The sequence below is a fragment of the Nematolebias whitei genome, chromosome 1 (genome assembly GCF_014905685.2).
Source record: "Nematolebias whitei isolate Nwh7 chromosome 1, NemWhi1, whole genome shotgun sequence".
NCBI classification, from domain to species: Eukaryota; Metazoa; Chordata; class Actinopteri; order Cyprinodontiformes; family Rivulidae; genus Nematolebias; species Nematolebias whitei.
In genome coordinates this window covers 55,595,782-55,608,078 of record NC_056498.1, presented here as the reverse complement: position 1 = coordinate 55,608,078, position 12,297 = coordinate 55,595,782, and the positions used below count along the sequence as shown (strand labels likewise).

The following is a 12,297-nucleotide window of genomic DNA, read 5'->3' as shown; positions in this document are numbered from 1 at the left end:
GATGGTAACTCTAAATTGTCCCTAGGTGTGCGTGAGTGTGTAAATGGTTGTTTGTCTCTATGTGGCCCTGTGATAGACTTGCGACCTGTCCAGTATCTGCACAGTGACTGCTGGACGTGGGCACCAGCAACCCATAAAGGATGAAGCGCATAAAGAAATTGGACAGATGGATGTTAAAACATAAAACTAACTTTGGTCAATAGACCATTTTGCAAAACATGTATGAAGGAGGATCCGTGTTCAGCGGTTCCTTCTTAAAGTGGCTATGAAATCCTCCCTTATTCTCGCTCACACTCATGTACAGCCAAACAAAATATTTTATATTTTCATTTCATATTCATGATGAATCACTGTTAAGTGGAATTTCATAGACTGAACATCTGGGAACCCTTACAGCTAAATATAGAGGGAACTGGAACTCACTACTATAAGTTAAATGAACACAGATCTTCAGCGTGTCTCTTATTTCTTTGTCATTTTTTCCATATCACACTTCAAATCTTTTTTCATCTGTCAAAGTGTGTGTTTTTTCTCAGACATTTTGTGGTTAAACTCCAAACTTTAGCAGAACCAAAGCTAAACTAAATATAATTTGCATATATTTTCTCCTAGTTTGTGCAGTTCTCAGCCACTGGCAAATACTGGAATGATGAGTGTGTGTGTGTCTGGGATTTTGTTTGTAAAGATATAAAAAATACAGTTCTGTCAATTAGAAAACCCTTTTTGTTCTGTGTCACGTTGTCTAGTAAAAGTGAAGTTGCCAAAGATCTTGGGCTTGCATTGAACGAAAAGGTCAAGATAGCAAAGTGCAATGTGGTGAGAAATGCTGTGTTCAGCTACATCTGATTAACTTTTAGAGTCAACCTGATTCAGCATGGCTGCCACAGTTAATCAGCTTCAGCAAACACAAAAACTTGTTATAATTCGAGCAATGTTTTATATGCTGAGTGAAAAATTGCCATTGTAGTAGATGTGAGACCTCCCTAACACATTGTTCAAGCACTGATTGATTGCACACTGCACTTTGGCATTACCTGTTTAGTGTCAGTTCTCACAGTTGTTGTCACTCAGGGTTCGGATCTGCAGCTCTTAAATGACGAGACACCCAGGACTTACCACCAGGCTGCCGCAGCCTCCTTGCTTGAACCACTAGGCATGTTGTAATGCAACCTTCAGAAAACAATCATTGGCTGTACATCACAACAAATTAACTTTTGGAGTAAACTCAGTTCAAGATGTCAGCCAATTAATCTCATAAAACACAAAAATGTCTATAACTTAACCAGATTGACAGATACTGAACTATAATTTAGCATGGTGGGAGATAAGTGTTATCCCCAACAAACAGTCTGGACATTGCACGATTTAAGTGCAACATTTTATCCTAAAACTTTGGCATTAACTGTTGGTGTCATGCATGTCTATTAGCAAACTAACTGTTGAATCAGTGGATGGATTAAAATGAAAGTTTCAGTGGTAAATTACTGAATATCTATCTACAAATGTTGAATTTTTGGAAGCTGTTTGATTCAAGACAGCTACCACCATTACCTAAAATACAAAATTTGCTAAAATCATGTCAAATATACAGTTGTTGACCTAAAAGTTGGTGTAGTAAAATATTAGTAGCTGACAGGTTTATATACTCAGAGCTAACACACCTCAACAGATTTCACAGTATTATTGTAAATGATTGGGTAAAGTGCCATTTAGAAGGTTTGACCAAAAATGCTATAATTCTGTTTACTCGTTCAACATTTATTCATCCAAGTTAGTCTCACTGAGTCACGAGAACTCATTCACATGAGAGCCCTGTTTTAGACAGACAACAATAATTCAACAAAAATCAATTAAAATCAAATAAAAGTAGTTTTAAAAACAGTCAAATCAAGGTGACATATTAAAACAATGCTAAAAACAAAAGCATATTTACGTAACTTTTTTTAATTGACATTAACAAATGTTTAAAATCCTTTACAGGAATCAAAATGACAGCTTCAGAGCTTTTTGCAAGGTGTTCCAGGTTACAGGAGCAGAAGAAAATGACGTTTTGCTGAGTTCAGTCTGCACTGAGGGGTCGCTGCAGGTAATGATGTCCTGAGAGCGCATGTTGTAACTGCACTGATGACGTGGCATGTGGGAGGAGATATAAGAAGGCAGCAGACCAAGAAGTGATTTATAAATGAAGATGTACCAGTGTGAGAGCCTACGTGTAGATAATGATGACCAACCGACCAAGGAGTACAGTGTGCAGTGATGGGTACGGTAGTTACAACCACTTATGAACCTTAGTGTGCCATGGTAGCATCCAACATCTGCAAGTAGCTGGCAGGGGCATTCATGTAAATAATGTCACCATAGTCAATAGTTGGAAGGAAAGTACAAGGCGTTTCCTGGCATTCAGAGTTAAGCAAGAACCATTTCTGAAAAAGAAACCCAGTTTCAGTCAGTTTCTTTATCAAGCTTTTAACATGCGACTTAAAAGACAGATGTTTAGTTGGGGGGCTGAGATGGCCGAGATGGCCAAGACACGGTTCAACTCCCAGACAGTGATGACAATCTCAGAATTCCCTTCTCTTATCAATTAAAATTCTCAAGTATTTGTAAGAATCCACAAACTCAATAGGAACACCATCTACAGATGAGATAGGGGGAAGAGCGGCCGTCACCAACCTTCTGTTTGAAAACATCCCCTTGGTTTTATTTGCATTTAGCACCAGTTTGAGACTGAAGTACTGATAGTCATACTGAATGATATCAAATGCAGACTGTAGAAGCTGTTCCTTTTCAGCACAATAGTTTAAAACCCTGATGTGAAATGCAGCAGCAACAAATATGCCTTCCTTCAAGGAATTCTAAGCCTTTTATTTTGAGATTATTTCTCCTCTGCATTCTGCTGCATTTCTTCTCAACACATTGTGATTACCTTCATTCAATCAAAGCCACATAACGATCATACTACAAGCAAAAAATAATAACCTTCATAGAAGAAATGCTTGCAAATGTGCATATACATTGTTCACTCTCAGATTTTGTTGTTATTCTTGAATGGTAGTTATCAAGGATTCTTTTTTATCTACAATATCGCTCCATTTCACAACTGATTGAATCTGTAGAATGAGACACTAATTTACATTTGGTGCTGACTATCTGAGGTGCTTTATATGTGCAGAAAGAGGATTTTCTTTAAGATTTAACTAGCGTTAAGTAGTAAGATGGCTCCCGTGAATATCATTAATGCTGGTCTGTCAAATTATTATTATTTTTTTCATTTACCCTTTATTTATACAGGTAGTCTCACTGAGCCATGAGAACTCATTTTCAAGGGAGACCTGTTTAGGGAGCAGATGGGGGTTAAGGGCCTTGCTCATGGGCCCAGGGTGGGGTGAATGAGGGTGGGGGCAGGTGTGGGTGCTTCACCTACCCCACCCATATCTTTTTATGTTGTCGGAAACCTGATGTGCAGATGCATTAGTATTCAACACAGCTCATTTACTTTTCACAGCCTTATGTTTAATGGATATTTGCCTCTTTATACTTTTGCCTAAGTTGTTTTGTTTCTCAGGCGTTGCCATTTTTAATTAAATGAGCTACCTTTACAAGTTTTATGTGATACCTACTAGCATTTTCCCCAATGTTTTCCATTTGTAATGTGCAAATAAAATGTCTATCTTTTACGCCTCCACTTTACAAATCCTCAGGCTTCCTGGCACAAATCATAGCACCTGTGTAGTTTAACTGGTGGGTGTGTTGGCACCAGCCCCAGGAAAACGATGAACTATTAGAAACTATTACAAGCAACTGCTTTGTATTAGACACATTTTTCACTTTTGTTTACTCTGCCAAACAGCCCACATAGATTAAGCAGCACTAATATAAAAGATCAACTAAGATATGGACAAGAAAAGGCAAATGACACATGACTTTTTCTTGTTTTGAAAAGTTTAATTGATTTAGTGTCACAAAACAAAGGTCTTTGAATAACCCCTTATATAGGCATCTTCCGCTGATACAAAACAAAAGAACAATAAAACCTTAAGCTGCCCAATCTTCACATTACTGTTTCTACCTGCAAAATCCCGTGGTAGCAGACTTTAAAGCCGGCGATTAAATCGAAATATTTTCCATTTTTGGACAAAGCTTCCGGCCCACCGGTTGTGGCTCAACCTGGATATCAGCGTTCTAAAATGGGCCACCAATCAGATTCTCTTTATCTATCCTTGATGTTTCAATCAGGAAACCGCGCACATGTCAGATGTGCTCTGCAGCACATATTAGAGAAAAGTTAAAAGTTCATCCCTTTTAGCACTAATGTTTTCCTAATGGCTGCTTGTTGAGTTAATAGTTAAATGGCAAGCAGGATTGTTGTCCTTGCCTTTAATTTGCCCTTGAGAGTAAAGCCAAACACATGTTCTCACTTGAAAGACTTACATTTACCCTTGAACCTACTGGTACAGGAAGATTATGGCAACTGCATATTGGCCCCGACAAAGATTGCTTTACAATTAATACAAAAAGTCACCTAAACAAGCAGAATGTACTGATACAAGAAGGATTAAGTTCAAAACATGTACAGGAAAGCACACATTAAAGCTGTAAAATTTTAAAGAACATTTTATACAAGTTTTGCAATTAAAAAAAAGATGGCTGGCTCAGTTGTGAGTACAGTTCCTTCATTTAAATGTAACATATAAAAGTGTAAGAGTACAAAAATAAACTTTTGTATAACAATAATTTTACACATTACAAAGATTTAAATGAATAGATGCACAGTAAAGATCTAATAGACGTTAACTGGTGACACCAACAAGGCAAAACAGAAAGATAGAAAGCATTAAAAAAGTTTTACAAAAGACAGACATTAAAGATTATAGTTAGTTATCATTTTGTTTTTAACACAAGAAAATACATCAGATATAAAGTGCATTGATACATGCGTGACGTCTAGTCACATCCATACACATCAATCCATTTGGAGCTTCTTTCTCAGCAGCTAACAGTGTTTTAGTGTTAAATTCTCACATGGAAACTGTTCTTAATTTGATGTGCACCCTTCCTGGGCGTGCACGTTTGTGCAACCCAGACAGAGACAAACGCTGTCAGCTCTGATTTGTGAGTATCAGGACCTGTTCTTCCCTCCTCTTAGTTTACTGATTCAGCTTTACGTCTGAACTCATTGGCTACCTAATTAAAAGTTTTCAGGAACAAAAAGTTCCATTTTCTAAATCTGAGACAGAAAAAGCATATGGGATGGATCAGGGTTGCACAAGCCACAGCACAGCTCAGGAAACACTCAGGCTCCTCTGGCATCCCAATTCTTTTACGAAAAACAGTCTAGTTGCAGGTTTTATTTGGATATTGAGTTCAGTCTGAGGGCAGCTGGTCCACATTGACATTTCTTGGTGCCAATTAACAAACTTATTTATTTTTTCTAAAGAATAAATAATTTCTAGTTTGCCATTTTAAACTATTTGAAAACATATGTTCCTGACAAGCAGATATGATGTTTAGGATCACTTGTAATGTAATGGTTTAACAAACCAAACTCTCTTAATTACAAAAGGATGCATGGTGTGAACATCATTCTCTTCCATTTCTAAACACATTGGCCTCAGTTTATGCACTTTTTATTAAAGGCTAGAGGGACATCTCCAAAACAATTAAATACCTTTTTATTGTTTAATGTCCATTAACCAAAATGTATATACAGTATGGTTAGCAAAACAAACATTCACATAGATAATGGCACGTGGCACCATAAAGTATTTGCTAAAAGACGTGAGCGTGGTGGTGATAGAGCACAGCTGAGATGGTGTTCGTGGTGAAGAGGTGTAGATACGTTCCATGCAAAAGGCTGCAGTAGAACAGCTGGACAGGTGCTGTATAACACGTTAGATGACGATGTGATACATACAGTATCTGCGATGAAGGCCCTCAAATGCCCTGCTTGGATTTCTTCATCCTGGAGAGGAAAAGTGAACAAACCAGATATGAAGACAGTAGATTCAAGATGAATAACAATGAGAACTGACTGTAACAATAACGTTGGCAAAAAGTGTCTAACTAGATGGTTGAATTCTAACTAGTGACATCATTTAGAAAAGTTAGCGAGTATTTGTTCAAGTGGTAAAAGTTCAGAAACATTTTGTTCCAGGCTGTCAAATACAAACAGCTGCAACACATTTGCAGAGCCAGAAATGGTTGTAGCCCACAATAAAGAGCTGAACCTCGAGCCAAATACATCTTAGTTTGATTTTGTGTTGAGATTTGATTAATTGCGCGTTTAACAATGAACGTTAGCAGAGCATTATTTTGCCGAATTATCCACCCAGTTTTTTTTGCATAAACTGTATAAAACACTGTAAACACTTGGACACGTGTGGGCGGTTTATTGACACTTAAATTATGCTTTTCTGCATTTAAACCAGACTTTAAAAATAAATAAATAAATAAATGTTTTGTTTACTAGACTAAAAGCAGAGTAATGCATTGGTTACAACTGTGCAATGCTTAATCTTTATATATAAACATATCTTTTTCCACTCTCCTTTGGCTGCATGTGCAACTGGAAACACACACAGTCTGAATTTATTGTAAGCAAGTATTGTTATGCAGAGAGAAATTTACTCCTCTAATCAAGGTTTTCACAATCTTTGAGACAAACTGCAGGAACATGGACTCAGTCAGTGGGAAAATAAGGCACAAGTCAATCTAACAAAATAATTTTAGTTGTTTTTTTTTAATTGAATTTTGAGCTTTTTCAAAAATGTATTCTCGCCCGCTGCCAAAGGTGATAGGTGTTTTAGCCCATGTCTATCTGTTTGTGTTGTTTGTCTAAAGCATATGTGTCAAACTCAACAAGAGCCAAATATGGCCCTCGTTGACATCTTCTCTGGCCCCCAAGATGCTATTTTAAATGTAAAATACTTTTATCACTATTTTTTTCCAGTAATCTTAGATTATGATGTCAAAAGTGCAACAGAGAACTTCAAATGAGATCAATCAAACTCTTGCTGAGGAACCTGTAACCAAGAGGATGTTGGGTATCTAACGAGTAAAAGCAGATTCTGAAACCGGCCCTTAGTTTGAAAAAGGCTTTAATTTTGGCCCCCTTTTGTAATAAGTGGGTTTGACACCCCTGGTCTAAAGTGTTAACAAAATAAGTCATGAACCACAGGATGGATTAATTTAATAAATTTAATAAAGTCCAGTTGTTTTTGTATTGAACGTTTTTTGAATTTATCATGTCCTGGATGACTGAGAATCTTCACCAACACACAGGATGGATTTTAAATAATCAGATAGTAATAACTGTGTGAACATCTGCAACTCTAACTTTTGTAGTCAACCCAATTTATGATGGCTTCCACAGCCAACCAACCTCAACGAACACAAAAACGGCTATAACAAAGCCAAATTACATTATTTTATTCATTGTCAAAATTTACCTGCAGGATGGGAACGTTTAATAAAGCTATTCTTGCAGATGCAGTTCTTATATAAACAGTGATGAACAAAAATGAACTTCTAATGCCAGTAAATTGTAAGATCAGATTAAATGTGGTTTGCATTGTCCCACATCGCGCCCATAGTTTGATGTTAAAGGGGAATACGTCTCTACTCCCACTTGGACATGTAGCTGCATGTTTGGGCATAAATTGCATAACCGAAAACTCGTTCCCACAAAAATATTTAGCTAGAAATCCCATTGTGGATGTATGCTTTAAAACTCAATGGAGTATAATTGATTTAACACCAGCTAAAGTTAAAAAAAAATTAAACTGTCAGAATTGTATGTTGTGTTGTTGGTCCTTACTTGTTGATGGCGTTCTTCAGATACTGCTGCAGCCACCGGATCTCAGGGTTCACACACACTTCCTTGTTTGTCTTCAGCTTAGCACTGTTCAGAGAAAAAAAGTTAAAAAGTAAAATAAACAACTTAACTAAAGATGAAAGAGTGAATTATGCCAAATCAGTACCAGCGGGTAGCCTAACACTTATCAAAGAGACTGATTTAACACTGGCTTGTTATTTTGACATGCACAAGAAAAATTGTTGCAATTTATAGGCAGCCTGTGATACTGCTGCAGGAACACATGAGGCCAGTGGTGGCTCCTGAGCAAAAACTTCAGTGAGGTTGACATTAATTTCAGGAAAATTTCTACCAATTGTGTTACATTATCTGCTGGGAAAAAATGGATATATGTTGCTTAATAATTCATTTATTGTTGTTTCTTGTGTGTGCATCTACAAAGTTTTTGCCTTTTTTCTCCTTCCCGTCGAGGTTGTGTCTTGTGAAAAACAGTTCAGTCTAAAAAAAAATAAATAAATAAAAAAAATCAGAGACGCCTCCCACATCCAGCTGACAGGTGCACAGCTTTTTTAATTGGATTTATAATTTGATTTGAAGTAATAATTCAGAAATAATACTTCAGATTAACACAGATAGGAGAAAGAAGGTCAGTAAAGTAACTCAAAAATAATATAAAAGTGGAAAATGATGATACAATATATCATTATCGACTCAAACAGAAGATTCAAGTGGGGACCAAACTCACAAGCACCCAGTTATAATACCGCTGCTTCAACCACTGACCCACCACAGCCAGACACACAAACCACAGACTTAAGGTTGTGCCATGTTGGCAGCAATGTCCTGTTCTTTGACATTTCTCTGTTCTTCTCAGTTTTCTGTTCTGGTCCCCTCTGTCTGCTTCAACTGGATTTAGAAACAGGATATCTCCACTGTTGGTCTCAGCAGGTTTCTCTGCAGTTATTTCTGGGTTTTAGCTCATGTCAAGTCTAGGTAGTGGTTGTATCAATTTGCTAAAACCAGCTGAATGTGTCCACAGTGCAGAGAATCAGATGCCCTAAAGGAAACTCTATTGGACCCACCTGTTTGGATCACTGGCTGCACGTTCGGATCCGCTGGACGAACGCATTGAACGGTACTACCCCATAACCGTAAATAAGTAATAAACTGAGGATGAATTTTTAAAACTAATTTAAATTTCACTTAAAATTGTCAAAATTGTTGAAAATACACTGAACAAAATGACACACAGCTTATTTATTAGGAGGAACTACTTTGTGAAACGAGTTGTGTTGTTTGGTCTGGAGACAGTGGCATTGACAGAAGACAGGGGAAATAACTGGAAGTGGCAGAAATGAAGATGTTGAGGTTCTCCTTAGGTGTGACAATAAGGATGGATAAGATAAGGAATGAGATCATCAAAGTTACAGCACAGGTTGGACAACTGTGTCATAAAGTTTGAGAGGCCAGACTGAGATGGTTTGGACATGTCCAGAGGAGGGACACTGGGTATACTGGTAGAAGGATGTCAGAAATGCAGCTGCCAGGAAAAAGACAAAGAGGAGATATATGGATGCAGTTCGAGAGGACATGGAGATACTGTAGATGGAGTGAGGACAGAGGATGCAGAGGACAGAGTGAGATGGAGGAGGATGACTCGCTGTGGCAACCCCTGAAGAGGGAAAAGCCGAAAGAAGAAGAAGACTTTGTGGGACAAATGATTTTTTCAGGTGGAACTCTGACCCACCTGCCCACATTGGCCAGGTGTCATGCAGCTGGTAAAAATAAAACTCTTAAAGATGAGTTTTTAAGTATAAATATTTCATGTGTGATTTTTAGCTCAATAATGTGCACCAGCGTAAACCTGTTAAGTTTCAAAACTGATCCAAAACTAGAAGCATCTGCTTTTGGGAAAAAAAATTGAAGTTGCTTGGAATCATTGATTATGTTACTCTACAGATGCCTTTAAATATCTGACAATTATATTTTTGGGAACGCTGATACACATCTCCTTTTTGCAACTGATTGTGTTGTTCTTGTGTGTTTTGTGTAATTTTGCCACAAATACAGTGACAATAAGGAAAAATCTAATTTACAAAACTCGAGATGATAGTTTCCTTGTCTCACATTCATCGTCAGTCTAACAGAGCCCTTCCTGTCGATGTGTTAGTTTTTTTTAAATTTTGGTCTTGTTTTTTGTGTATTAATGGGCGGTTGAGCGTAGGGCGTGTGTGTGTACATATGCATGCGGCAGCTCTTTTCTCTGGCCTGTCACGTCTTAGAGATTGATGGTGAGAAATGTCAAGGAAAAAACAAAACTGTCAGAGTTTTCAGAGCTGACAAAAGAATAAAACACCCTTGAATTCAACATTAAAAATCAACACTTACATGACTTGGAAGGGGCAGTTAGGTGTGTGGATGAACCGGAGCTCTCGAATGTAGCCTCGTGGGACGTTGTTAACAGCTGAACGGCAGGTACAACGCTCAACCAGGCTGATGGGCTTTGCTGGGAAAAGTATAGAAAAGGCTCAGTGAAGCAAAACAACATGCGCGCCAAAAACCTGCTTATGGCTTGCAGTTAAACTGATCAGGTTCAAATGATAAACCACTCCGGAAATTCAAAGTTTATATTGTTTTACTGAGAAGAAGCAAGATTAATCACTTATTCAACCATCAAATTGAAAGTTATCTCAAAGGACAAGTTTATACATGCATACAGAACTTTAATCAACCCAAAACTGTTTTGTTTGGGTTTGAACTCCCCTTTTTAAAACATTTAGACACTCTTTTTCTGCGGTTTCTTGCAATTTGACGCTCCTATATCCTTGTTTTGATGCACAACACATCAAACACAGACATCAGGGGATGCAAATGTTAATAAAGAAAATTGAATAGAAACATGTTTTTCATCCTTAATTCAATTTCTTTGAACTATCATGACAGAATGCATGAAAAACATATAAATAAATGAATGAATGAAATGGTCCGTACCAGTTCATGCAGTTAGTTGTTTTAATAGAGACTGATAAAGAAAACAAAATTATTAGTTTTTTTTCTCCTTCTCATTATAAATCCAAACTAAATTCTCCTCAAGGGGACACAAACAGATGGTGAGATTGATGCAAAATCTTTTTTTGTTTTACACCTGGTGACTGAATTACCATGATAAAAAGACGCAGCAGACAGCAGTTATCTGAACAATGACGCCTAACCGACTCCCTCATAATGCCTCAGATGTGCAAAGAAAAACGAAAACAGACAAATACACAGTTTAACAGTACTATGACATTTCTTTTGCAGACATGCACAGCCTGTTTACGCAGAAAATGCTCTTTTCCCCTTTTCAGAATGAAATAAGCATCTTTGTAAAAAAAAATAAAAAAAAAAGATTAAAAAACTCTAAACATGGATTATTTACATAAAATCACATTTGCACAGAAAATGCAGATGAATGGAGTTCAGAAACAATAAAAAGGAATACATTTTTGACCAAAATTGAGGTTCATTAACGTCTTTTTTCTATTTAAGTGCAAAAAATCTGTAAAAGTGTCCACAAAATACGTTTTACATGAGCATTTTTGTGTTTTATTATGATTTTCTTACAAACTGTCTCTAAAAACACACCGACAGATAACTTTTTAAGTGATGCTTATTGCCTTACTCCTCATCCCGGGTGCAGCAGCAGAACAAATAAACCCATCTGAATTTGAATCGTCGCGGAAAACTGTAAGAAAGTATCTGCCTACCTTGAGAACCAGGTGCAAACATGAGCACAGTCAGCGCAGCCACGACTGTCAGCAGCTTCATGTCCATTTTCATAAAAATATAACAACAATAAATCTCTGCGGTTCGATCCTGTTCAGAGTAAAGTCCAGGGGAACTGTGACAGACGCGCCTCTGCTCCAGAGTTAAATTACGCACCACCGTCAAGCCACACTAAAAGAAGGAGGAGACTTCCGGTAGTTACAAAAATAAAATCAGCTGCAACTAATCAAATAAATTCATAGTTAGGCTATCATGCTCAATACATGTCATAACTATAGGCTATATACGCAGTTTGACAATCAAGGATGAATTTGTTGTAAGGGGGTGAGTTAAAGTGCTTTTATTTTGAAGGAACGGTTATATTTTTTATTTTGTGTTTTGGGATTCCTTTGCAAAATGTCTTCACAAAACGTCTACAGTCAGAGAGCACATGTTGCTCTTTCTTATGTGCAAACCAAAGCAATGAAAACTTAAAGACAGGACCAGCAAAGTTTACAAAAAAAAAAAAAAAACTCAGAAGAGCACTGGAGTTTAGTGTATTTGATACAAAATAAAATCTACACTGACAAAAAAAAAAGAATAATAATTAAACTTTTTTCTAGGTTTATCTTTAAAAACTTACAATTTTGTTAGTGTTTTTAATTTTTTTATTTTTTTATTTCACAATGATTGAATGTTTTAGGTGTAATTGTGAAGTACATATTTTCTAATAACATTAT

At 37.0% G+C, this 12,297-nt stretch overlaps 1 protein-coding gene across 1 annotated transcript; it reads right to left on the bottom strand.

Moving 5' to 3' along the window:
• Positions 1–4,892: 4,892 nt before the first annotated feature.
• Positions 4,893–11,643, bottom strand: cxcl12a (chemokine (C-X-C motif) ligand 12a (stromal cell-derived factor 1)). Its single transcript, XM_037679209.1, has 4 exons — positions 11,560–11,643; positions 10,202–10,319; positions 7,817–7,900; positions 4,893–5,962 (listed from the first exon to the last, which is right to left on the bottom strand). The coding sequence occupies exons 1-4, from the start codon at positions 11,630–11,632 to the stop codon at positions 5,935–5,937; spliced, it is 303 nt and encodes a 100-aa protein (XP_037535137.1). The 5' UTR covers positions 11,633–11,643; the 3' UTR covers positions 4,893–5,934.
• Positions 11,644–12,297: the final 654 nt, after the last annotated feature.

Bases quoted from the DNA above. Each gene is read 5' to 3' on its own strand.
- cxcl12a (XM_037679209.1), bottom strand. From the start codon at position 11,632: ATGAAAATGGACATGAAGCTGCTGACAGTCGTGGCTGCGCTGACTGTG. The intron at 10,320-11,559 runs GTAGGCAGATAC...TACTTTTCCCAG, and splicing joins GTTTGCACCTGGTTCTCAAG to CAAAGCCCATCAGCCTGGTT. The intron at 5,963-7,816 runs GTAAGGACCAAC...TTTCCTCTCCAG, and splicing joins CTGAAGAACGCCATCAACAA to GATGAAGAAATCCAAGCAGG.